The 27,721-nt window shown below is 32.6% G+C and overlaps 1 protein-coding gene across 10 annotated transcripts in view; it reads left to right on the top strand.

Moving 5' to 3' along the window:
• Positions 1–27,721, top strand: part of RALYL (RALY RNA binding protein like) — an 803,768-nt gene that overhangs the window by 702,695 nt on the left and 73,352 nt on the right. For all 10 annotated transcript variants that reach the window (XM_031946220.1, XM_031946214.1, XM_031946217.1 and 7 more), the window contains 2 exons: positions 9,309–9,356; positions 20,451–20,614. In XM_031946220.1, coding sequence (XP_031802080.1) covers positions 9,309–9,356; positions 20,451–20,614 — 212 coding nt within the window. The remainder of the gene's footprint in view (positions 1–9,308; positions 9,357–20,450; positions 20,615–27,721) is intronic.

The following is a 27,721-nucleotide window of genomic DNA, read 5'->3' as shown; positions in this document are numbered from 1 at the left end:
TCTAAACCTAGAAGAACTGGGTTGAAATTTTATCTCTAAATGTCTATAGTATTTTAGGCAAATCATTGAAAAATTCAATAAGTTGCAGAGAAGATGCTGATCTGTATTTGTAATGGCAACTAGCTGACACAATGGATAAGAACTTGGTCTGGAGTCAGGAAGAGTTGAGTCGAAAGCCAGCCTCAGATACTTACTGGGTGATCATGGGCAAGTCCCTTAACCACTGTCTGACTCAGTTTTTTCATCTGTAAAATTATGGTAACAATAGCACCTATCATAGATTTCTTAGGATCAAATAAGATAATATTTGTAAAGTGCTTCCTCATCTGAAAGCTCAGTCCTTAGCCCTTAAGTTCAATATGTTCTCACTACAACAGTCACCGTTTTATTTCTAATTGGATCTCAATCCCACTCCAGTAGCACAGCACCTTTTCAAAATGTTTTCACCTCTCAAGATTCTCTCACCATTCCAATCAGGCTGTTTTTCATCTCTTATTTTCTTATCACTCTTAGGAAAAGTTGTCTGAACTCAATTACCTTACATTCCTCTCCTCTCTCTGTCTCCTGTATTCTTGGCAATCTGGTTTCTGACTGTCATTCAACTGAAACTTTTACCCATAAAGTTACCATCAATCCACTTTTTAATGTCCTTATATAATATGACTTGTCCTCAGGAGGATACTATTTACAAGGAATGTCTTTGGATATAGAACATAAAAACAAATAACAATAATGTTATTTTATGCTAAGTGCTAAGTTAATGAAAATATTTTTTAAGTATTTCATGGAAGACAAGATCATTGAGCTGAAATGATTAGAGAGGAATAGGAATGAAATTTGGGCACTGAGTGAAAGTTGGGATAAGGTGAGAAATGACCAATGGTAGGTATAGATTCAGGAATTTATGTGGCCTATTCATGGAATAAGTGTTGCTTTAGGTTAAATTGAAAGCTTTGAAATAAAACTGGGGAAGTATATAAAGGTCTTATTAGAGAAGGTCTTGAATAACAGAGGACAGCAGATTTTCACTGAGAAAGTATCAAGAAGAACTGTGGTACACTGGAAAATAGATTGTATTTGGAGTCAAAAGACCTGGGTTCAAATAATAGTTTTCTCATTCAGTTTCTGTATAAATGTCCTTTCTACCCTTAAATCTATCATACTGTATTTAGTATCTACAGACAAGGATGTGGTTCATGATTGTCCATCCTGTGTGAGTTTTGTCCACACTGTTCTTCCATCAAAGGGGCTCATCAAAGATACTGAGAGTGGAAGTGGGGGTTTTGCCCATTGTTTTGAAATAATGTAGATATCTATGGAGCATGAAGGTCTATCAGTAATTTCTTGATTTTGCTCCCCCCATACATCTTGTTTTCTGCTGATAGAGTTCTTTTTGATTTCTCTCTGCTGCTCATCATCCAGTTCTTTTTCATTTCTCTCTGCTGCTCATCATCTCTCCCTCCCATGAAACTTCCTCTCTTATTTAGTGGTTCTACTGCTCCAGTATACAGCCCTTAAATGGGTGAGAGAAAACTGTCTTTTCTCATATCACATAGGGGGAAGCTGCTATCATTAGGTGATGGTGGAATGGATTTTGTTACACTTGTACATACCTTAGCATTGGTGTCTGTATTGTGAGTAGTGCTCTTTTGGGAAGCTATTTTATAAATAATGACGACCTTTCAAAGAAATGGATAAAATCCTTGAGAATCTGTATTTAAAATGTAAGATGATGGAATATGACAATATATCAAATATTGGTTCTTGCCAAACAAAAAGGAGGAAATTGAGGGATATGCTCCCAGATTCAATTCAACAAATATTTATTTAGCAGCTACTATGTACAAGGCACTAAGGATGCAAAACTAAAATGAAATAATTGCTGTCCTGAAAGGGCTTAAATTCTACTGAATGATACTAGTTGAGCAGTGGAAAAAGAATGTAAGTGTCTTTCTTATTATATTAAATCTTAGAATTTTTTTTAGAGAAAGATAGGTCATGGGGAGAGTAAAAGAATCACAGAGATGTGATTAGGAGAACTGGGAGTACCTAGTCTATAAAGAGATGTTACTGTTATCAAATAGAAGGCCACATAAGGTTCAATTTTTTTTACCTGTCATCTATAATAATAATAATACAAGGGATTGCCTACAGCCTTTGTACAACAGCTTGATAGGTTACTGAAGGAAACCAGCCAGAGGTTAAGAGTTTAACAGTAGCTGTGGTTGTGACTCTTTAATCTCTCCATGTGCTTGAATTTCCAGACTTTACTAGACTGAGGGCATATATTGCATCAAGGAAAGCTTCTCCATGGGGATGCTGGGAGCAAATCTAATCAGCAAATATTTATTGAGTACATTTCCTGCTCTCAGTATTGTGCTGGAAGGCCTATAAATGAGAGTAGCCAGATTGGGGAAAGGGGTGGGGGGGGGTAGGAAAGAGGGGGAGGAAATATATACAACATGGATATATGTACAAATCCTATTCTCTTCAGTCTGGTTATATTATTCACAAAATGAATACAACTCTAATTAGTACAGTAGAAATGGCAACCAATAATTTTAATGAGTATTTTTATTTGAATGTCTGTCATTTGAAGATATATCATTTTAGTTTAAAATATTATTATTAAAGAACCCCTGAGCTGAAAATGACTTTTGACTTTTATTGCACTGAAAAGCAAAATAATTTTTTAAACATATCGTAAATGAGAACTCATAAATCCAATGCTACAGTGAAAAGAGTGCTAAACTTTGAGTCATGGTATCTGAGTTTTATATGCTCTAATCTATAGAGCTAGGGGTGTTTTACCACAAGGATGAGTTTGGGATTCATTAGCAAAGCCCTTTGGTGGATTATATCTAATGTCTTCCAAATGGCTTTGACTTCACTATCATTTTTGAACAGTGGGAAATCAGCTCTGAAATGGCCGCTGTATGTCATGATTTCCCTCTTTTCCTAGGCAAGGCTTGTGACTAAACAAGAAAGTCTACATGATAGCCCATCCATACATTTCTTCCCTAAGCCAAACATTACCTCTTAGAGAAGGGGTATACCTAACAAAGACATTTCTGTGTAAGGAGGTCAGAAAGCTATGGAGAGGGACTTCCTGAAGGAATGTCTGCCTCTAAAGATGTTATTGAATTGTAATTTATATTTCTGCTGGGAAATCTGCATGTATCCTATTTTAATCAAGTTCACCAGAAACATCAAAAGAAGAATTAGTTAATTCATATGGAACTGATTTTTAGAACGCAAAAAGAATTAGATAAAATTGATCTCTTAGATTGTAAGATCCAACAAGATATGGCTTCCTCTACAAATGAAAGTGTTTATATTAAATTCTAGGAGAGTGGCTTTGACCTCTTTAAATTTAATCTTCAATAAAAAGTAATAAAACAAAGTAAGAGCCTGAAAGCCCTTGGCACTTCTGTCTTCCCATTAGGTTTTATTGTGAAGATTTGATCAGTTATGTGGATAATTTGAAAAGTAAAATGAAAATTAGAAAAAAATAGAAGGAATTTAAAATGCAAAAAGTGCAAACTAAAAAAATGTTTAGCTTATAATTGTGGTAAATCAGTTTTCTAGAAGAGAAAATGGCAACTAATAAAATTAGATTTTTTTCTAGAAGAGGCTAAAGGCTTTGAAGCATAGTGACAATTAAAGTTGAAATTCTGGGTCTGACTCCTGTCTGTAAACAGCTTTGACCATCCCTGGATTTACTTCTTCAATGCATGAAATTATTTTAATTTTTGTCATGTTATTAAATTGGTACTGTGGAAATCCAAAAATCAAATTTTAATGATCTTAGGGAAAATATCTTATAACATGTTTTCTTAAGAGCAAATTGCACTAGATTAACATCTCTGCAAGGGCAGTTCTCTATAAGAAGGAAGAAGTAAAAGAGAGGAAGAGAGAGGAGAGAGAACAGTGCAAAAACAGTATCATAGAAATGAGTGGTGTTTTCGTAATAGGATTAAACTTCCTTATCAATATTACATAAAGTAAAATAGAGTATAGAAAGGTGGCAGAATGGAAATAACACTGCACTTAAAGTTAGGAGGACATTTGTGTGAATGTTCTTTTCCTCATCTGGAAAATGGGGTTAATCATGGATTTCTTTGTTATGATTATTAAGTTACAAATAAATATGCTTGTGTTTTTTTGATGCTTCTGACTTCATGATGTGAATTTATCTGTAAATTAGTAAACAAAATGTGGAGGTATATTAGGAGTGAAGACAGAATTAAACCTGTCACCATGGTCTTATTAGCACCATGTTGTAGCCAGTGAAGCTTATCAGTAAAACACAGATACAGATATAATATTCTAACTATATACTCTTAGAAAATATGTTAACCTAAGTTACAGTAATGATAGAAGATGATTCTATCATCAGAAGAAGAAATTTACAGAGAAGGTCATTTCATCCTCTGTTGAATGAAAAATAAAAGATTTTTTAATCAAAGAATATTTCATTCCCTCACTCAGCAAATGGGTTAAGTGCTTATTATGTCAAGTGTATTTTATGAGGCACATAAAAAATAAAAGAAAACACTGGAACAGTAGTGAGGATAATACCAATGCTTGGATGATTGTAATGCAAAACATAATAGAAATACATAAAGGAGTTAACAGTAATGGGAAGGAAGAAGAGAAGAATGGAGAAAAGGAAGGAAGGAAGGGAGGGAGGGGGAAAGGAAGAGAGGAAGGAGGGAAAGAGGGAGAGAGGAAGGAAAGAAGAATGAATTTACTAAACACCTATTATATTCTATATGAAAAAATTAAAGAGGGTAAGAGCACCTAGATTAGGAAGGACTACATGGGAAGAAGGGACTCATAAACATGGAAGAAATGTCTCATAAACTGAATTATGAAGAAAGGCAAGATTTTCATTAGGTACAAATATGGTGAGGGATTAAAAAACAGCTAGAATATCATTTTGTTTAGGGAAAAATTAGTACAAAAAATGGAGTAATATGTTTAGTTTGATAATTTGGAGGAAAATGGAGAGGAAGATGCAAAAGCTTCGATGCCAGGCTAAAGAGATTGTATTTTATGTGGTAGCAGTAAGGCATATGTAAAGTTTTCGAGCAGTGAGGTGAAATGATCAGAATTTTCTATTATGAAGGTAATTCTGGCAAATAAGGAAAATTCCAGGGGAAAGGAAATCTGTTAGGAGATTCCTACCAAAATCACATGGCTGGTTAACTAGCAGAAAGTTGGTACTATCATGAGCAAAATGAAAATCATAAAGATGAATTGTTTGTAAAAGGAAGATGATAAATAAATTTTAAATCATGTTGAGTTTGAGTTAACTCTGAGATATCTCTGTGGAAGTGTTCAATAAGAAACTAGAAATTTCAAAATTGAAGCTCATGGAAAAGTTCAAGGTAGGATTTGTGAAACTGAAAGTAAGCTGAGGAGGCTTAATAATTGAAATCATAGAAATGGGTCATATTTCTTTTTACATTATTTTTTATTAAAGCTTTTTATTTACAAAGCATATGCATGGGTAATTTTTCCAAAATTACCCTGGCATAATCTTTTGTTACAAATTTTCCCCTCCTTTCCCCTACCCTCACCCCTAGCTGGCAGGTAGTCCAATATATGTTAAATATGTTGAAATACATGTTAGATCTAATATGTGTATACATATTTATACAATTATCTTGTTACACAAAAAAAATCAGATCAAGAAGGAAGGAAAAGAAAAATTCAGAAAGAAAACACAATGCAAACAACTAACAACAGAGAGAGTGAGAATGCTATATTGTATTCCACACTCTGTTCCCACGGTTCTCTCTCTGGGTATAGATGGCTCTCTTTATCACTATATAAGTGGAACTAGTTTGAATCATCTCAATATTAAGAGAGCCATGTCCATCAGAATTGATCATTGTATAGTCTTGTTGTTGCCATGCATTAGGATCTCTGGCCCTGCTCGTTTCACTCAGAATCAGTTTGTGTAAGTCTCTCCAACCCTCTCTAAAATCATCCTGCTGGTCATTTCTTATAGAACAATAATATTCCATAACATTCATATACCACAATTTATTCAGCCATTCTCTAATTGAGGGGCATCCACTCAGTTTTCAGTTTCTGGCCACTACAAACAGGGCTGCCACAAACATTTTGGCACATACAGGTCCCTTTCCCTCCTTTAGTATCTCTTTGGGGTATAAGCCCAGTAGTAGCCCTGCTGGATCAAAGGGTATGCACAGTTTGATAACTTTTTGAGCATAGTTCCAAATTGCTCTCCAGAATGGTTGGATCCATTCACAGTTTCACCAACAACGTATCCCAGTTTTCCCACATCTCCTCCAACATTTTCATTATCTTTTCCTGTCATCTTAGCCAATCTGACAGGTGTGTAAGTGGTATCTCAGCGTTGTCTTAATTTGCATTTCTCTGATCAGCAGTGATTTGGAACACGTTTTCATGTGACTACAAATAGTTTTAGTTTCTTCATCTGAAAATTGTCTGTTCATATCCTTTGATCAAAATGGGTCATATTTTTAAAACAATGAGTAAGAATGAGAACAGGACCTTGAAGAACACTCACATTTAAGATGCAAAAAGAACAGAAACTAGGAAGTATGATCAGAATAGACAAGAGAATGACTTTGTACAATATCATGGAAACTATGGGAGACCATCAGGAAGGAGAGAATACTTAACATTATAAAGTACAATACTGAAGTCAAGGAGAATGAGATCTGAAGAGAGGCCTTTCTTTGTTGTTATTGTTGTTTTCAATTCAATAGTTACCTTGGTGAATTGCTGTAGGTTGGAAAAATCAAATGGAAAGAGATTGAAGAATGAGTTGATAATGATACCACTGAGGCAGCAATTATAGATTTCTGTTGTTAGAATTTTATTATAAAAAATAGAGGAACACGATTCTGAACATGAAGAAAAGCAAAAATATGGGGGAAGACAATATGTAGCTACCTCTGTACAAGTGAAATAAATTGTGCAATGTTTAGAATGTCGGGCCAGGAAACACAAAGACTCCTATTCTTGAGTTCAAAGCCAGCCTCACACATTTGCTAGCTCTGTGACTCTGGGAAAATTACTTACCCTGTTCGTCTAGCTTCTTCATCTGTAAAATGAACTGAAGAAGAAAATGGCAAATCATTCCAGTATCTTTGCCAAGAAAACTCCAAAATGGGGTCACAAAGAGTTGGACGTGACTGAAAGGACGGAACACAAGAATAGAAGGCAGATGGTGGTGATTACCCAGTGTTTAAAATTACTAGAATGAGAAGAGGAAAAAAATAATAGATTTGAAGATGAAAGGAGGAATAAGAACACCAAAGTGGCTGTCCAGATTAATAGTACAGAGGAAGGTAAATTAATCAAGAACAGGTAATGGACTAAAAGAAAATAGAAGGATAGACAGACCTCCCAATAAGGATAAAAAAGCAACTTCATACTTCATGTTATCCCCTCCTGTTTGAGCATAATTCCCTCCTTTTAATTATTTCATACACAATCTCTTTGTAAAGTATCAAATTTCATTTCTCTATCAAGAACCTTTTCACTCAAAGCAAACAAAAGTTAAGTATCTGAGTAATTGCAGTAAAAATCATTTGCCTCAATTATCTAAATGAATTAGACAAAAATGGATTTTTATCCTCAATTCTCTGGATCATTTCATCAATTAGCACACTTCATGATGCAAGTATAGAGGGAACAATGGTTCTGTCCTTAGTGTTAAATGAACTAATGTGTCTGTCTACTCAAGAGAATTCCTATAAGCATTTTCAATGGTTGAGCTCAAAAAAAAGGGAGGGAATTTAAAACTTTTTCCAAATATATTATTGATATAAATACAATGAGGTCAGAACCATCATGTCTGATAGACTAAGTATATTACTCTGTAGCAAGCTTTTACTATATACATATATATACATATATATTGAAATATGTATGTATATGCATATGTTTCAAAAGTCATTATTTTATCAACCAGCAATGTAACTCCAAACAATAATAATAACTTAAAAACTTGGTATTATGACTCTATTTCAGTCAATCAAATTAATAAATATTAAGTGCCTACTATGTACCAGGTTTTAAGAACTGAGGGTACAATTGAAGAGAAGACATAACATACCCTCAAGCTTACAATAATGGGGGAGACAACATGTAAAGATAAATACAAAATAAATTATAAAAGATGAATAATAAATAATTAACAGAGAGAAGGCATTAGAATTGAGAGGTTAAGAAAGGCTACCTGTCTGTAGAAGATAGAATTTTACTTGGGCCTTAAATAAAGCCAGATTGCTCACTAATACTTTTAGGCTTTTGCAATTTTAAAAAAAAATGACAACCAGAACCAAAATTGATTAAATTAAATGGACTTGTTAAAAAAAATCATTTCCCATCAGTGAAAATATTCTGTCACAAAATTAAGATTTGGGGACTTTGATCTTTACTTAAACTCTCTATGTTTTCTTTGGTTACTTGGGCAAATGTCTATGTGTTCTTTGTTTTATATTTTCACTCATCTGTCTTGATTTTCTGGTTGTTCAAATTCATTTTACCAATGACTATCTGAACACCCTTGAGAGAAAAAAAAAAGCATAAAAGACATTATTGTTATTCATAACACTAAGGCAAGACTTTCTTAGCTTCTTCTCCCTTTTATGGTATGGACTTTACTCTTTTCTAAATGTAAAAGGGCTGAATTCTTCCTTTGAGTAGGAAAAAGTGAGAGAAAGCCATCAATTGTACATATTAATTATGTTACATAATATAAGAAAGAGCATTGTGTAGGGGATACAAATCTAGTCTCAGATTTACATAATATAAGAAAGAGCATTGTGTAGGGGATACAAATCTAGTCTCAGATTTATATAGAACTGAATTCATGTCCCTGGAACTGACATGTCCTAGAATTGTGGCCTTGGGCAAGTCATTTATCTTTTCCATGTACCAGGCAAATCTCTGAGATCTTTAGTAGAATAGGACATGCTAAATAATGATCTGTTTTTGAAAGAAGGAATTTTCTTAGTGGGATTCCCTACGGTGATGTTTCAGATAACATACCCATTCTCTCCTCCAGTTATAGGTTCTTCTAATCTGCCAATGGAAATTATTGGTTCACATTTGAAAAAAAAAATTGCAGTAACTTTATAGTCTTTTTAATGAAATGTGTATATTGCCTTATATAGTTCATTTGTAGATAAATATATTGAAAACAGTCAAATAAACAATAAACAATATTATAATACCACAAAGTCATTAGTAAGTTTACTAACTGCTGACTGGTGACTGTTTTTGTGTTCCTTTTGCAGTGGTTATGTCTTTGATTATGATTACTACAGGGATGATTTCTACAATCGGTGAGTTTGGCTTTACTCCTCTGTGACCTTTTATTTTGCATAGTTTTATATTTAAATACTTCAAGCATTTTGCTCATAGATAATACATTTTTTCAATGAAACAAAAAAAGAACTCTTCCCACTGTCAAGAAAAGTTTTCTGGAAGACAAAGCTATTATTTCTATTTTTTTCAGGTTGACAAACATTGATGAAATGATTACTTTCCTGTCTGGTACTGTGCCAAACAGAAAAAAAAGTCCCTAAACATTTTCTACAGTATCTTCAGATTTTGAAGACTTTTGGAGATGTTTAAGCTTAGTTTGTTGTCTCATGCTATAAATTAAAGAATATTTGAAAAAGATTTACATTTTTAATAAAAAAAATTTCTTCTTTATTGTGATGTGCTCTTGAGAATTCTTGAATAACCATTCATGAATTCTTAAGACAACAGGAATTTTCAAAAACAGGAAGTGTTCCTCTATTTTGCTAAAATATCCCTACTTTCATTCATTCATTAGGAAAAAACTCTACTATGTGCCAGGTAGCATGCTGGATTCTAGGGCCACAAAGATAAAAAATTGAAACAGTCTCACCTTTAGAGGTTTATCTCTGCATAACAATGTCAAAATGTTTTATAAGGCAGACATATACATAGATTTGTGTTACAAAGAAAATATACATGTATGTATATCATGAAGAAAAATATATATTATGATGTCTCTCTTGTCAATTTTATGTTGCTATTTTAAAGAATAAACAAAATATTCTATAATTTATCCACAAGAATTTTTTCAATTCTTTTTTTAGCCAGAAGACTACTATATCCAACTTTTCATGTTTATAGATTTAATTAAGAAACTGAAAAATCAAATAAATTAAGATAATTTCCTCTCTCTCTCCCTTTCCCTCTCCTTCTCCTTTTTCCTCACCTTCTCTCTCTCCATCTCCCTCTCCCCCACCTCTTTTACTTTTTATTCCCTAATACACACCTAAAATACACATACATACACACGCACACACACACACACACACACACACACACACACAAAAGCACACAAACACTTAATTAGAATTATGCTTTTTCTTGGAGTCTCCCTGAGCAGTCTCTTTTCCACTGTGGGAACTACTAGTCTGAAAACTGTCATTAAAATTTATATCTTCCTGGTTTTAATTATCCCAGCTCCTGAAAAGATGATATCAAAATGTATATCAGGACGCACAACACTGGCTAGCTGCACAAACGCAGGATACCTACCTACGAAAGACATGGTCTTAAAGCCAAATCGTTGTTTTAATATTTATTATCTGAGTGACCCTGGTTAAGTCATTTGATCTTAGTCAACCCCAAAAGATTTATTTACTAAGCCAAAGATAAGTTGTGATCTTCATTAGTGGAGAAAGCTTCTGTAACTTTATGTATTATTTCCATATCACTTGAAAAATGGTTTCTTATCTCTAAAGACATACTTAAAATAAGCATTATGCAAAATTTAATTATCCAATATATCTGACACATCATAAGTGTTTAATAAATATTTTATGGTTCATTGACCTATACTTTAGGAAAATCATTTTCATCAGTCTATGGAGGATATATTGTCATGTGGAGAGACTTAAGGCAGAAAGAATAACAGAAGACTATTTCAATAGTCTAGAAGAGAAATGGTGAGAGCCTGTAGTAGGGTGGTGGCTATGTGAATGAAGAAAAAATGTATATATGAGAGATGTATGAGATATTAAAATGACAGGATTTGGGGCAAGTAATTGTAAATGTAGAGAAAGTGACAGAAGTCCAAAATAAACCAAACTTTTGAACCTGAATGACTAAAAGGACGGTGGTATCTTTGATAGTAATAGGCAAGTTCACAATAGGAATGTGTTGGGGAAAGATAATATATTCCATTTTGAACATGTTGAGTTTGGACTGTCTGCAGATATACAATTCAAAATATTCAATAGAACATTTGTAACATGAGGCTAGAGCTCCAGAAAGACTAGAATATATAGATCTGCATATATAAATCTGGGAACCATCTACAAATATAAATGATATTGAATGAACAAATGATAATTGAATATATGCTTAGTTTTTGTGAAGCTGTTCCAGTCATTTCCCACTCTTCATGACCCTTTTTGGGGTTTTCTTAGCAAAGATACCAGAATTCCTTGTACTTTTTTCTCCAGCTTATTTCACAGAGCCTCATAGGGTTAAGTGATTTGCCCAGAGTCATATAGCTATAAAGTGTCTGAAACTAGATTTGAACTAAGGAAAATGAATCTTTATGACTTCAGGCCTGGAACTCTATCCATTTTTCCACCTAGCTGTTCAGTTGGATCTGTAGGTGCTAATAAAAATAATCAAAGAAAAGACGATCTAGAAAAAAAAAAAAAAAAAAGATCCATGACAAAGCTAAAATGTGCCTTTTCATAACTTCTACTCATTTCCACTTTGCTGGGCCAAACAAAACAACTCTAATCCCTTTTTTCATGACAGTTCTTCAAATACTTAAAAACTACTCTCGTGTACCTTCTTAAGTCTCTTCTCTGCAGTAAGCATTCTCAATTGCTCTACAAAGTTTTCCTATGGAATGATCTAAATGTCCTTCATGGTCCTGGTTGGCTTTCTCTAGAAACTTTAACTTATACTATGAACCTCCTACAACATGGCATCCAGAAGTGGATGGTATCCATTATGTTATCTTTTTTAATGATAGAGACTGATGTACACCAGTCCTACTTGACAAGTGACTAATTGCATTAATTTGTAGAATGGATAGGTAGGAATACTATGTAGTCTATGACCTATATCAAAGGAAAACAAACTAGTCCATGTCAGAATTGGACCTATAATCATAACCTCACTAATACTGTTTTTAATAATTGAATGAACTAACCACAAATATCATTAAATGTACATTTTATTCACAGTTATTACTGTGTGAAATTTCTATGAAAATCCCCTTGACTAATGTCTATTGCCATATCATCTATTACTTATACAAGAGAAAGTTGGGTTTTTTTACCCAAATATTAACTTAATTTATAAAAAAATCTTTCCTTTTCAGAAAGATTTTCCCAAGTTATTCTTATAATTCTTAAGAATTTTAATAGATCCCCCAGGAGTGATAAGAAGGTTAAGCTGAATTTTTAAAAAACTATTATGGGTACTGCACTTATAAAAGATAATCTTTAGACCTTGTTTCTAATATTCTATAATTGCTTATTGATGATAATTAGGTTTTTAATGTTTCAGCTTCAGCTTTTATTGATTTCTTAATGTGAAGAGCACTAAACTTGGTACTATGAATATCATATTATTCAATGAATATACATTAGCTCATATTCTATAGCTATTATTTTTAACCAAGTAATTGTGAGACGTGGAGGTGACCCTGAGTTCCCAAATTATGCAAGTAGAATTCAAGTTTTAGCAGATTCAACCAAGGTGACAGGCTTTGAGCATAGACTGAGCAGTACAAGGTATGTCTGTCATCCAAAGATCTGGCTAATTTTGGAGAGGCTCATAGCAGGTCAAATAGAGAGTGATGAATTTTTCAGGAAGTACAACTTTTAAAAGTGAATAACTAACTCATAGATGGTTTTAGATCTTCATTGGCAGGGGAGATAAGAGTATCCATACCAGTCTTTGAAAGTATAGGAATTTTCATGCTTCATAACATTGTTATTGCATTAGATTATCCTCCACTTCTAAAAAAATTCTACCTGCTTGTCTTTATAAATATCCAAGGAATGCTCCATTAAGAATCAGAGCATCTAGATTCTAATTGCTCACTTCTTCCTGCCTCCTATTCTGTAATTTGCTTCTTCTAATTCTGCATATGCCATGTCTTCTCCTGGACTCTGTGAAGTCATATTTTTTTTTATATTTCTGTCTTCCCTATTACCTGCTACAATGTCAGAAACATAAAGTAGCAATTTAATAAATGTTTGATGGCTGAATATGTAAATAAAGAAGTGCTTGAATTTATCAGTGCCCAAAATGACAAATTTACTGTGCTGTTATTTTTATGTTTTTAGTCATCTAGAATTTTCTTAAAACAACATAAGTATCTATCAATAGCAGATATTACTAGTAGTTACCCTGTAAACATCAATTCCCAAGAAAACCAAACAAAAGGAGAGGGATCATATGAGGAGGGAAGGGGCTTTTTGTCCCATTGTCAAAGTATTTTTTATTGAAGCTGATTTTTGTAAGGAGTACTTTGCTTGCATTGATTGATAAATATCAGCTCTTTTTCTAACCTCCAACTCTAAAGCTTGCCAGTTAGAACTTGTCTCCTTTTTTTATGCTTATAAGCCAAAAGAATAAATGGACCACTTCTCATCACTCTCCACTCGTTGGCTAGGAATTTGTCCTTCTGATGATACTGAAGACTTGTCTCTGAGTCAATCTTCTAGCCCTACCAATTAACCTGTAGTTTTTTAGGTTCTATTTGCAAATTCTTTAATGATTCAATACCACAACAATTTATATTACTTCCATTACTTAGCTAATTTCAATTTATCAATTTTAATGTAAGTGTTCCTGAATAGATGTCTCTGAATAGATATAATAGAAAGACTAGCATTCCACTAATTGCATATGTGTGGTTAGATAATTCTTCAGTTCTTGGTTATTAAGATCTCTCAGGTACCTTGAACTAATATTCATTTCTTAGGCAAACTAGTTAAATATCAGGAATTCTGAAAAATTTCACTGCTTAATAGGTTTGTACATTTTCTCAAATCTGTGTGTGCATGTCGGGAAGAGGAACAGATAATACAAGTTCATTTAGAGCTGGTATTGACTTTAAAGGACATTTAAGATAACACCTTATAAGGAAACTGAGATCATAAAGGGATTTAACTTGTCCAAAGTCTACCAAGTACTAAATAACAAGAATTGGGATTCAAATTCAAGACCTTTAAGTCTGGTGCTCTTCCCACTACAATATTCTTCTTCCATTATATGAATGTAAAGGAAAGTCTTTGCATGTAATTTAAAATTTAATTTTTTTATACACTCAAATAAAATAAATTGATATAAAGAACAAAAAAAGATTTGAACCTCAGGGAGTGTTTTCTATTATCATAATATACCAGTTGCAGGTGGACATTTTTTCCCACTGATATCAGCAAAGATACTGTGTAATCAGTGAGCACCAAATTGTTTTCTTAACAGAAAAACAATCACATCTGAAATGCTTTTACAAATTTAAAAATTTAGTTTTAATATAGTGAGCAGTTCTTCAGTTATAAAACCATTTTGTTCTCATATTGATTAAAAACAAGAGTAAAACCAATGTAATTTCAATGAAAAAAAAAAACAACTCAGGCCAAATTAAAGTTGTTTCAGATCATTGATTACAGGGTAACAGCATGTGCTAAGCTCTAACACATATTGGAAAAAATATAATAGCAAGATCTATCTGTTTCTTAATGCTTATTTCAATTAGCCCTTGACCCACTGGATTCCATCATATAGGCTCTCCCAAAAGGCTTAATTCAATTTTAAGCTTAATAAATTTACTTTTAATATATTTAATGTATATTTTTATAAATATGAGTTTGGAGCATGACATTAATACTTTGATATTTAAGGGAGAAAATTCTTACATGATTTATACAAAGTCCCAAAAGTCTCAGAGCAATTTTGAATTATGGGACATTCTTTAAGCCATGTAAAAATTTTTCTCTCACATATGAAAATTTTAAAACCATAGTTTAAAATTAAAATTAGCAAAATTTACATCAATATATTTAAAATATATAATTATTGACCTATTTCAGAATGACAGAATATATGCATAAATTATTTTAATTGGCAGCTGGCATTATGAAGGTTGTTTCCTTATCCAAACTAATATATCAGGATGTTGAATAAATGAAATAAATGGAAGTGAAATTATTATTATGATGTTTATGGCAAGGAATGACACTACAAAACAATGAAAACAACTATTGTAGCTCAATAAGTAATACTCTGACTAAATGAGGTACAATATGCAAAGCCTTATCTATTGGAAATATTTTTTATGAGACATTGTTTGGGTCAAACATCCTTGATGTTTGATACTAAAAAGCTGAGATTGGTTTAGAATTTGTAGAGATGAATATCCATCAGCCTCAATTTGTGCAAAAAAAAAGTCTATCTAATGACAGTCAATTATTTTAATGAATAGTGTTGTCAGAACTGCCACTATCTTCTGGAATGATTTTGTAAACTAACAACTTGTCCAATGGAGAGGCTTTCCATCTACCAATTTGTGCGTCCCATGAACATCAAACCCTCTCAGGGAGAAATCAGTCACCACCTTGAAGGTTTTGACAATGAACTCAACCATCATGTCATTGTTTATTTAGTGTTCTTCTGGGCCAAAGTTGTAGTAAGTGGTAAGTTTCTTTTATCTTCTGTCAGCAGAAAGATTCATTATTTATGTGAGTCTTTTCAGAGACACCCAAAAAAAATTAATAGATAGGTACATCTGAGGGTTAAATAGCAGCAAACAAAATGTAAAGCCAGTAGCATCGTTTCTGGAAGAGCTGCACTCATAGTCTAGAAAAGTACTGGTCAGCTGTGCTGAGATTTTCATTCTGGTCTCAACATAACTAACATGTTCACTAGGGTATGGTTGAAACATTCCCAACTGTGGACCAAAAGGCATTAATTTAATTTCTTAATAATTAACTTAATAAAAAACTCACATGTCTTTAAACAACATATTTTGAAAATCTCTGCCTTGGTCCAAAAGAGTTCCTTCCAAAATGTATATATACTTAGAAATACTTTTCCTAATTTGTGAATTGATCAGTCATCACCAATATATGACATATCCTTACTCTCTGAGAACAGCAGATGTCAAAATTGGCAGGGGAAGTAAGAGTGGGATTGATTGATTTGTTCAAATTACTTTACTCCACTTACAATAAATGATAAGACATCCAATCCATAGAACTCGCTTTCTCCCTCTCTCTCTCCCTTTTTCAATCTCTCTCTCTCTGTCTGTCTCTCTGTATCTCTCTGTTTCTCTCTCTCTCTTTCTGTCTCCCTCTCTCTATATATACATAAATAAATATATGTGTGTATGTATATATATATATATATATATATATATATACACATTTAATATCTATATATACACTTATATACACTTATATATAACATTTAATATCTATATATACACTTATATACACTTATATATAATTATATATAAGGAATTCTGAAAAATTTCACTGCTTAATAGGTTTGTACATTTTCTCAAATCTGTGTGTGCATGTCGGGAAGAGGAACAGATAATACAAGTTCATTTAGAGCTGGTATTGACTTTAAAGGACATTTAAGATAACACCTTATAAGGAAACTGAGAGTATATCTATATATACACTTATATACACTTATATATAACATTTAATATCTATATATACACTTATATACACTTATATATAATTATATATAAGTGTATATAAGTGTATATATAGATAGTAAATGTGTATATATATATATACACACATACATATATAGTTGCAATGTACTTAGAATAGGAAAGATATTGCACAGGAAGAAAGGTTTAAATCTAGAAAAATAAATAAATCTGGGAAGAACTCGAGGGTTCTGGCCAAAGCAGAAATGACTGCTATTTACATTCATTCTGAGTCCATCAAAACCCAAACAATGACCAGTGAGACTTAGCCTGGGACTTATTTTGGTGATCAATCAATGAAAATCATATTGGTTTTGGTTTAAGGCCTAGCCCTTAAGAAAGAGTGATTTGTTCAAGGACATTCATCAGTAAAGAGCAGAGCCACATCATGCTGTTTCCTCTAGCCTCCCAGTTTGTTAGTCAGCTATTACAATAATTTGAAATTACTTATATTTTGTAAGTTCTTAGCCAAGAGCAACAGGTGAATGAAACCTCCAGGACTTCTCACACACCCATTGACAATGGTTCCACCAAACATAAATGTCCCCCCCACACACAAACACAAAACACTGAAATAAAAAATTACATGATATTCAAGTTCATTGTCAAAATCTTCAGGATACTTAAATATCCTATATGAGTGTGTATCCTATATATGTGTGTCTAATACATATAATATGTATTTTTGCTGGCCATATGTAATCATGTGCATATACACATTATTTATGTACAACTATATGCATACATGTATGTGTGTTGTGTTATATATATATATATATATATATATATATATATAATTCACATACATATTTATTTACTGATTTAATCCCAGATATACTTTTAGGTAAGAAAATTTACTTTATCCAAAACTCTATTTTCTGCTTTTGAAGTAATATGTGCCTTACTTCCAGAATTATTGAAAAAAAATATTTAGGCACAAATCTGAAGAATTATAAGGTACTACAGATACTACCAGTATATTTGAAATGTGGGGATCATTTCTGAAGCTACAAGAACAATATTATTAAACATCTCTTGTATGCCAGATATTGTACTAAAAACACTGAGAGACAAAAGTAAAAACAAAGCTGTTTCTGTCCTCAATTCTGATGGCCAATAACTATACCCTAAGAAAATATTTTTAAAAAGGAGAAATTGATATTCCAGGTACAAGATTTGATTTGGCTACTAGAATGGTACATTGTCCAATCCTAGACAAGCTGAGTTCTAAGAAGTATATTAATGTCCTTTGTCCTCCTTCCTTGGTTGTTTTTCAAGTATAAAAATATAGAATTTTGCCTGGACATGCTTCTTCATCCTAAAACAAAATATGCATTAGTTGGGCTTTAAATTTTTTTTTTAAATCCATTTATGTGTCTTGTTGAACTTTTAAAGTTGCACTTTAGGGACTTGAAGCTTTCAAACTGGAGAGATTTGAATCTTGCCACATCATTGCCACGGTCATCTTTATGATTTGGAATTCATGAGGGCACAATAACATGTGGTTATATGCGTGACATATAAAATTTAAAAGGCCTTATTGACTGAAATTAGGAGTGGATTTAGTTGGTCCTTTTTATCTTTAAGATTTTATAAACATGGGAGGTCTTTATGACCTTTTTGAGCCTCATCTGCCCAAACAGCAACATGTTGACTTTCAAATTGCATCCAGTGCTAATATTATCTTAGCTGAAATGGACCTGATAGAGACTCTTAACCTTCTTGAACTGTCTTATTTCATCTTTCTTCCCTTCCAAATATCATTCAGCTTTTTTTCTCAGAAGATGTTTATTTCATTTCAGAATATTTTGCCTCTGATTAAAGAAAATCTTTAAAGAAGTACTTTGGAGTTGTCTGGCAGTTTTAAAATTAGCTTTATATATTCTTTTTTGTTCCATTGTGTAATGATGTTTTTAAAATTTCCCCAGAGTGTCTTATCGTGAAAGGATTCTTTTTAAAAAAATGAAATTACTGTATCATTCATTTTTATGCCTAAGAGAAAACTAATTTTCCATACTAATATGTTATATAAGGTTTTATTTTTGTCCTGTTTTTTTTTTCCTCTTCTGCTCACCATGATATTGGGTTATTGCTATTGATTGGCTATTTTTAAAGACAGTACAAAAATTTAATCTACATAATGGGAATCCAGTATTATATGTAGCCATTGTATTTCTTAAATCAATAACACTATTATCTTTACAATTGATTGTCTAATTATATATCTAGTTGATTGGGCAAGAGTTTCATATTCTGAGTTAGAACCTAGAGTTCCAGGCTCAATAAGTTATTTATTTCCTCCTGTTCTTTCTTACTGATGATGTTTTTCAGAGATGTTATAACAGTACAAACTATGTGCATTGATATATGATATGTGTATACCTAGATACAGATGTGTTTTGTATATCTCATACTATTCAAAGAGAAAATAAGTTTACCATAATTGTTGGTAATAAAACATTTTTATTAATTTGTAAGTAAACTTATAGGAATTTTTCTTCCCAATATTGTTTTCTAATAGGATATTTTCATCAACTAATTTTGTACACTGACAAATGCTGGATGCATTCTTTCTGTATTGTAGTTCCTTCATCTGTCATATGAACATAATAATACCTACCCTGCTCTCTGCAAAGAGTTGTGAACACAAAAAGGATATATGGAAACAGAGACAGAAAATTAATTCACACTAAGTGATATTAATAATGCTTAATATGTGTAGCACATTATAACAATATCAGAGCATTGTCAGTTCTAACAAGTGAAGAAATTACTTTTTTCCATATATTTTCTATACCACTTATATAATTTGTTGCCTAACCAAACACAAGCAATATAGATTTTATACATGTAATGATACATACACATATAGTAAAAATATTTGAACAATATGTAATGCTAAGTAAATATTTTATATTGTTATTAATTGCCTAGACTATTCTCAGAACATCCAAAGGAAAACCTATATATCTAAGAAAGAGCCAGGAGACTTAAGTTTCCAAGACAGACTTCTGATATTTATTTATAATGTGACCAGCAGTATATTGTTAACCAGTAAACATGTGCTGAGCACCAACTATGTGCCAAGTAGTATGCTACAAACTCTGTGTGTATGTGTAGGAAGAACCTAGATTTATGTGTATATTCACCTACTATATATATATATATACATACACTATATATATATATACACATTATATATATATATATACACACACACTATATATATATACATACACACACACATATATGTATGGATAGATATATATGTATGTGTATATATATGTATGGATGTATATATCTATGTCTGTAAAAATACACATGTATAAATACATGTATAAATGTATTTATGTATAAATACACATATACACACTAATTATATGATTACTATATATACATATACATGCACACAAGCATATGAAATTTGGATTGTTCCCCAATTGAATAACACATTGCGATTATATTGTATGTGTTTAATAAATGTTTGTTGAATTGAGGTTTACAAAGAACTTCCTAGCAACAATTTTTTCAAGCAGGGCTAACAACATGAAAAATGAGAGTCCCTGCCTTCTAAGAACTAAGTATAAAAGAAGATATATACAAAATAAATGTCTTATATTTGATTGAATTGAATACAATTGATTGAATATTCTAGTATGAAGTCAAATCTAAGCACCAGTTCTATTTGTTAAAGGTTGTTTGATTATCATGGGCGAGTCCCCCCACCTCCCCGAGCAGTGATACCCCTGAAACGTCCCCGTGTGGCTGTGACAGCAACTCGTCGAGGCAAAGGTGTTTTTTCCATGAAAGGGGGGTCAAAATCTACATCAAGTGGGACTTCTTCTTCAGGATCAAAATGTAAGTCATTTTCTTCATTATTATTCTCTTTGAGAGAATGTTTGAATGTGTTGCATTAGAAAAATATGCGTCTATAGAATCAGAGTCCTATCATGCATCATTTTGACTTGGTGAAATCATAGCCCTCAAAAGGGGACAAAAATTAGGTTTCAGGTTAAAAGATTAGATAGTATTCATCATACTAGGGCCATTTGCACAACAAAACCAGTTTCAACAAGTTACATGGCAATTTTTCTTAAAGATTGATTATTATTTTAGAATGAATTTATCTTACCATGATATTTTCAGCTAAACTCAATTTAAAAAAAAAATTGATCATTTTTTATGCCTGCTTCTTTCAAGATGTTGTGATGGTACTGGGGGCACAAAAACAAAAATTAAAAATTTCTTTTCCTTAAAGAGTTTATATCATACTGAATAGGAAGAGAACATTAATAGCTAGTGGGGCTATCAGAAAAGGTGGAGGTGAACACAGGAGCTGAGCCTTGAAGTAAAGAATTCTAAATGGCAGCAATGCAGAAGGCATGGAGATGATAAATGGCATATGCAAAGATAGAAAACAGTGGGTACAATGCTAAGTGTGGGGACAGCAAATACACCAATTTGAGTGAAATGTAAAGTATATTGGTGGAAGTAATATGAAAGAAGTTGCAAAAGATATGTTGCATATTAACTGGGATTGGGAGTGAGGGCTGAGCGAGTTAAAGGGGATAATATTAAATACCAGAATAAGAACTTTCTGTTTTATACTAGAGGCAATCTGGAGTGATTAAGATTTTTAATAGGAATATGATATGATCAGACATATCTTAATAAGATTATTTTGATGGAGGAAGTGATATAGGAGGAAGAGACTAGAAGCAGGGGGATCAAAAAGGAACCTATTATAAGAGTCCTGGTAGACGTGACAAGGGATTGAACTGAGTTATAGCTGTCTTGAGAGGAAAGAAATTGATATATGCTATGGAAGTAGGATTGCCAATATTTCATGACCAGTCCAACGTGGGAATAGTGAAGAAGAATCTGATTAGAAGGAAACTCATATAAATTTCTGGAAAATCATTGTATGATCACATATATACTTTGCCATCTTTAGTCTCTTAACAATATAGGATCAAAGAAACATAGAGGGCATACAGTACAACCCCCCTATTTTACAAATGAGGAAACTGAGTCTCCAAGAATTAAAATGACTTTCCTATTATTACAAAGATAATAATCACAAGATCTAAACCCCAGGATATTTGACCCTAGAATCAGTGCTTTTTCCATTGTATTGACTTCTTTAGAGAGTAATTTAAAAAAAATAAAAATAAATGTTATATCTTCTTATTCTCGAACAATTAAAGAGCTTTTGAACTGACACTTATCGGACTCTACAATTCCACCCTTATTATCAGGTTTTCATTTCTGAGGACAAGAAATGTGGACTATTTCTTCGCTGTTAAGTTTTTAGGGAAAAAAAGTAAAAGGATATAGTTTTGTTTTTCTCCCTCATTGTTTGTGATATACTAAGATTAGTTTTTAAGTTAATTCATCTTTCTGTTATTACTTAAAAATAGTACAATACTTTATTCACAACACTTAGAACATAGGATTTGGAAGTGAAAAAACTAAGTGATCCTTAGAAATCAGTTAGTAATTGACTCACAGAATCTCAAAGGTAAAAAGTCATCAGATTCAATCTGTATTTAAATCAGTATAATGATCTTTACCTCTGCGATTCTAGGAGTCAATTCTAAACATCTCTGAACGATTATATCAAGACTCCACTTGAAGACATGACAATATAGTTATATATAGTTAATTATAAATAGGGATGTGTGTGTGTGTCTGTGCATGCGTGCACAGGCTACCTAAATATATAATCATTGCTTATAGGCAGCATAATGAGACATTATCTGAGGTTTAGTCTACTATTGCAGAGAGTAGAAAGAAAGCTATACTGAAACCCAGCTGGGAACCAGGGTAGTTTCTCCTCCAGCCTCTAAGATTATCAGGTTAGAATTAAGCCTTTCTACCATTCCCCCCCAAAATATCTGATAGGACCCTGATAGGATTCAGAAAGAAATCCACTTTCCTAATCACTATTAAATATAAATATAGTTCCTAATTTTTACTAGGATCCTAGCTCTTGCCTACCTAACACTAATTACACAAAAGTTCATCATGAATATTGAGTAAACACATTTATCCAAGAAAAAACCAATAAGAAATTGGAGTTTTAGAGATGAGAATAAAAAAATACATAGGAATAAATTACTTCTTCATCTGGGAGCCAGATAAAATCTGAGTTCAAACCAAAAGTGGGAATAATCTCACCAAAGGGAGTCAGTTCTCTAGAGTGAACATGATGGGATTCAACTTCCTCATAAATGTGACTCCTGTCCTTTCCCCTTATCCTTTCAAAATACCTCAATCTCTAGCAAAATCCTCTTTGTGTGTTGATGTATCCAACATTTTCTGGGCAATTGAAGAGTTATATTTAGATGTATCTACATTGCTTCCCAAACAAAATGAAGAATCTTGGAGGACAGAGATGCTTTTGCTTCAGGCTTTTTTTTTCCCTCCCTTAATAAGGTGAAGTGAAAAGTGAAATAGTTATTCATATGTGAATATATATATATGTATGTATATTTATGTATATTACCTTTATTCAAGGAGGTGATGTTATGACATGCAAGTGAACTGGATTTAAGAGAGGGAAGTTTGTGCAAGGTTACCTGCCTCACTTTCCCCCCCAGAAGCCATCTGGTGCAGCAGCAAGATATAGATAACTGGAGATGGCCCTAGATGCAATGGGAGACCTTGGCGCTTTTAAGCTAAAGTCTTCAACAAGTCTCACTTTGCCTGAAGTCACATCCATTCAGTGTTTAAGGCTAGGTAGCCATTGAAGCAAAGAATCTCCTCTTTTACCTAGTCAAAAATAATAATGATCTAAATAAACAAATAAGTCTTGCAGGGGAAGACCCTCAGGATTTCTGACCAAAACAGAAATGACTGCTATTTACATTCCGTCTGTGTCTTTCAAAACCCAAACAATGACCAAATGGGGCTTGACCTAGGACCTATTGATGGCCAGTCAAAGGGAATCAGAATGGTTTACAACTATTTTTTAAAAATGACAATACTCCCTAAATTAGTTCACAAATTTAGTGTTATACTAATCAAAAATACAAGGTAATAGTTTATGGAATACAGAAACTATAACAAAAAATTCATATAGAGGAATACAAGTTCAAGAATCTCAAAATATAAATAATGAAAAAGGTAGAAAAAAGGGAAATAGCTGATATATACACATACATATGTGTGTGTTCATGTACACATATACATATACATATATGGAAGTAGCTATTTCCTGAGACAACCTATTTCACTTTGGGAAGCTCTATTTATTAGAACATTACCTAAATATCAAACTGTAATTTACTTTTCTGCAGCTTTCAGTCATTGCTTTTAATTCTGCTATCTGGGGTCATCCAGAACAAATCAAATTCTACTTCCATCCAGTAGGCCTTTAAATATTTGAAGGCAATTAGTATGTTTTTCTCAGCCTTCTCTAGATTAAACATTGACAATTCCTTCAAATATTCTTCATATGATATTTCTCCAGTCCTCTAGTCATCCTGGGAGAGCATCTATTTATTTGTTCATTGTCTTTCTTGAAATGCAGGAAATCTACATTTAGCTTAGAAATCTTAGCTTAATACAAAAATTCAAACAATATCCAATCAGTAATGGTTTGTTAATGTTTTACTAAGTGTCAGTTACTGTGTTGCAGATACAAAGAAAATCCCAAATACTCCTTGTCTTCAAGAAGCTTTTATTCTAATGGGGAAGAAAACTAAATAGGTACATACTAGATACTTTAATAGAAAATAGCTTCCTACAAAAGGTAGACTTTGAGTAAAGTCCTGAAGGAAGTCAGGAGTTCTAAAAGGAACAGTTGAGTAAGATAACACTCCAGACAAAATAGACAACCACAACAAAGGTATAGATTTAAATTCCTTCTAGTCACAGTATCTCAACATGACAATTTCTCAGCTAAAAGTTAGTAATAGTAGTAGTATAGTAGTAGTAGAAGAAGCAGCAGCAGTAGTAGTAGTAGTTGTTGTAATGATAGTACTAGTAATAGCAGTAGCAGTAGTAGTAGCAGGTAGTAGTAATAATAGTAGTAGTAGTATAGTGGTAGTAGTAGCACTAGCAATAGTAGCAGTAGTAGTAGTACCTAGTAGTAGCAGATAGTAATAATAGTAATAGTAGTAGTAGCAGAATAATAGTAGTAATAGCAGTGGTAGTAGTAGCACCAGCAATAGTAGTAGTAGTAGTAGTAGTAGCACCAGCAATAGTAGTAGTAGTAGTAGCAACAGTAGCAGTAATAATAGTAACAATAATAGTAGTAGCAGTAGTAGTAATAATAGTAGTAGTGGTAGTAGTAGTAGTTAGTAGTAGCAGTAGTAATAGTAGTTGTAGCAGTAGTAGAGGAGGAGTAGCAGTAATAGTATAGTAGTCGTAGTAGCACTAGCAATAGTAGCAGTAGTAGAAGCAGTTAGTAGAGGAGTAGTAGTAGCAGTAGCAGTAGTAGTAGTAGCAGTAGTAGCAGTAGTAGTAGTAGTAGTAATAGTAGCAGTAATAGTAATAGTAGTAGTAGCTAACATTTATATATCACTATGTGCCAGGTACTATGCTAAGGATTTATAATTATTATCTCATTTACTCCTCTCAACAATCCTGGGTTTTGGGTGGTATTATCCCCCTTTTAGAGATGAGAAAACTGAAACAGAATTTAAGTGAATCGCCAAGGGTCACATAACTAGTAGATGTCTGAGGCCAGATTTAAACTCAGGTCTTCCTAATTCGAATCCCAGTGATATATCTATTGCACTACTTCACTATACAGGAGCATAGCATTTCAAACTAAAAAAGACCCTAAACATCATTGAGGTTGCCCTGGCTCTCACATATCAGGATTATAGATCATTGAGTTTGAACTTCAACCTCTTCATTTTCTGGATGAGGACATTTAAGAACTGACACATTGTACATGTGGTTGAGTGGCAGTTATGTAAACAAATAGACCACTAGGCTGGGAATTAGCTAGATGAATTCAGATCCTGTCCTACATACTTGCTTGCTATAGTTTTAACCCTGGGCAAGTAACTCAACATCCCTCAATCTCAATTTTCTTATTTACAAAATGGCACAGATTTCTTATGGTTGTTACGAGTATTAAATGAGACAATCTATAGAAACTGTTTCCCAAAGATTAAAATGATATCTAAATGCTAGTTGTTATTATTGTTACTTTTATTGTTATTCCTATTTTTAAGTTCAGGGAACTGTAATGACTTAATATCCTTGCAAACATCCTAATGTTCTGGTTTTATGAGAATATGTCTAGCTATGTTATGAACTTGATTATACCTAGAATGAATAAATATAAGAATACTTAAGTAGACATACAGAAAATAGAAAATGACTACTTTTGATCTAAAATTATTCTCATAGTAAAAAAAAATTAACATGGAGAAATGTTAATCTTTCCATGCAACAATCTTAAATTATGATTCCTACATTCTCTACTGCTAAAATAATGTTCCTGTATTTCCTTCTTGAAGTAGCAACTGAATATTGATTTCCTATAAAGTTTTAAGATATTCCAATGTAACCAAAGTTTAATCATATTAGAGTAACAACTCATTTATCTGACAATCTCAAATTGAACCCATCCTTCAGTTTCCACCTTCCCAATCCACTACATCCACTAGTGATTTCTCCTACCTTTGCACCTGCCTATATACCCATTTGAAAATCATCTCTGTGCTAATTTGTTGGATTTTTGTTCACCATTTCCCAAATATATTATAAATTTGTTGAGAGTTCACTATTTTACATTTTTCTCTATCCCTAACAAGGATTTAATATGATAGATGATAAATAAATATCTAGAAATATACTGATTGTTGAATCTAGACAAAGGAAAAAGAGAGCAATCCAAGATGAAGGAACATTTCTACAATTCTAGTCAGAAAATATTTAATCTTCAGTAGGGAAAAGCAGAAACAAAAATAAAATCACAGCCTTTTATTAATGTTTTAGTGGGTTCCTTTTTTTCTTCCAAAATTAGATAAAAACTTGTATTTCATCAACCCATGTTTCTCTTGCTTTCGGGTTATAGCATTAAATTATAATATTTGATATATAAAATCAAAAATATTCAAAGTAGTTTTCATGACAGTATCTTTATCCAAACTAAAAAACGCAGTAGGATAATAAATGGAAACTTCAGGCAAACACCTAATTAAATTTTAATCTTAAAACATAAGCAACAAATAGAACACTGAAAAAGGAAAGTTCTTTCTAAAGCCAATCTTCATTCATATTTCCTTAAGGTAAATGTACATTAATTCAATTCGATTAATTTAATTTATTGAACATGTGCTTTGTGTCCACTATTGCATTAGGTAGTATGAAGAAAAGATATGAGAGACAGACAGACAGAGACAGAGAGACAGAGACAGAGAGAGAGACGCACAGAGAGAGAGAGAGACAAAGAGAAAGAGAGAGAACATTTTCAGGGAGCTAAATTTTACTGTGAATGGCAAAAGAAGAATGCAAGACTGGTTTTTTATGGAGAAATTCAGCAGAAGAGATGTTTTGGGAAACAGAAATTAGCCTTAATTGATACAGATCTGAAGGTAGAAATAAAATCAGAATTAGGTGTCTCGGGAGTTAAAAGTCTTATAGCTTTAGGTCTTCAAGCAAGGTCTAGATGGCCACTTATCTTAGAAGTAACAGAAGACACATCTGTCTAGGTAGGATTTGGACTAGATATTTTTTGAGGTCTCTTTCAATACTGAGATTGCATTCTAAGCCTTTAATCTCACACCATTTAACACAGTGTTCTGCCCATAGTGACACCTATGAAATAATAACTGTCCAAAATCAGGAGTGAGAAAAAGTGGGTAAAATGAAGAAAGGAAAAAGGAAAAGTTACAAGGGGAATTATTGAAGGACTTTTTATTACAGTAAAATAACCAAGCATTTATAGCAAATAGCCTAATTCTCTATTGTATTTATACTTGATTTTAATAAAATATTAAG

Source organism: Sarcophilus harrisii, chromosome 1 (genome assembly GCF_902635505.1).
Source record: "Sarcophilus harrisii chromosome 1, mSarHar1.11, whole genome shotgun sequence".
In the NCBI taxonomy this organism is placed as follows: domain Eukaryota; kingdom Metazoa; phylum Chordata; class Mammalia; order Dasyuromorphia; family Dasyuridae; genus Sarcophilus; species Sarcophilus harrisii.
Note: the sequence above shows the minus strand (reverse complement) of the source record. Positions and strands in the feature narration are given on the sequence as shown.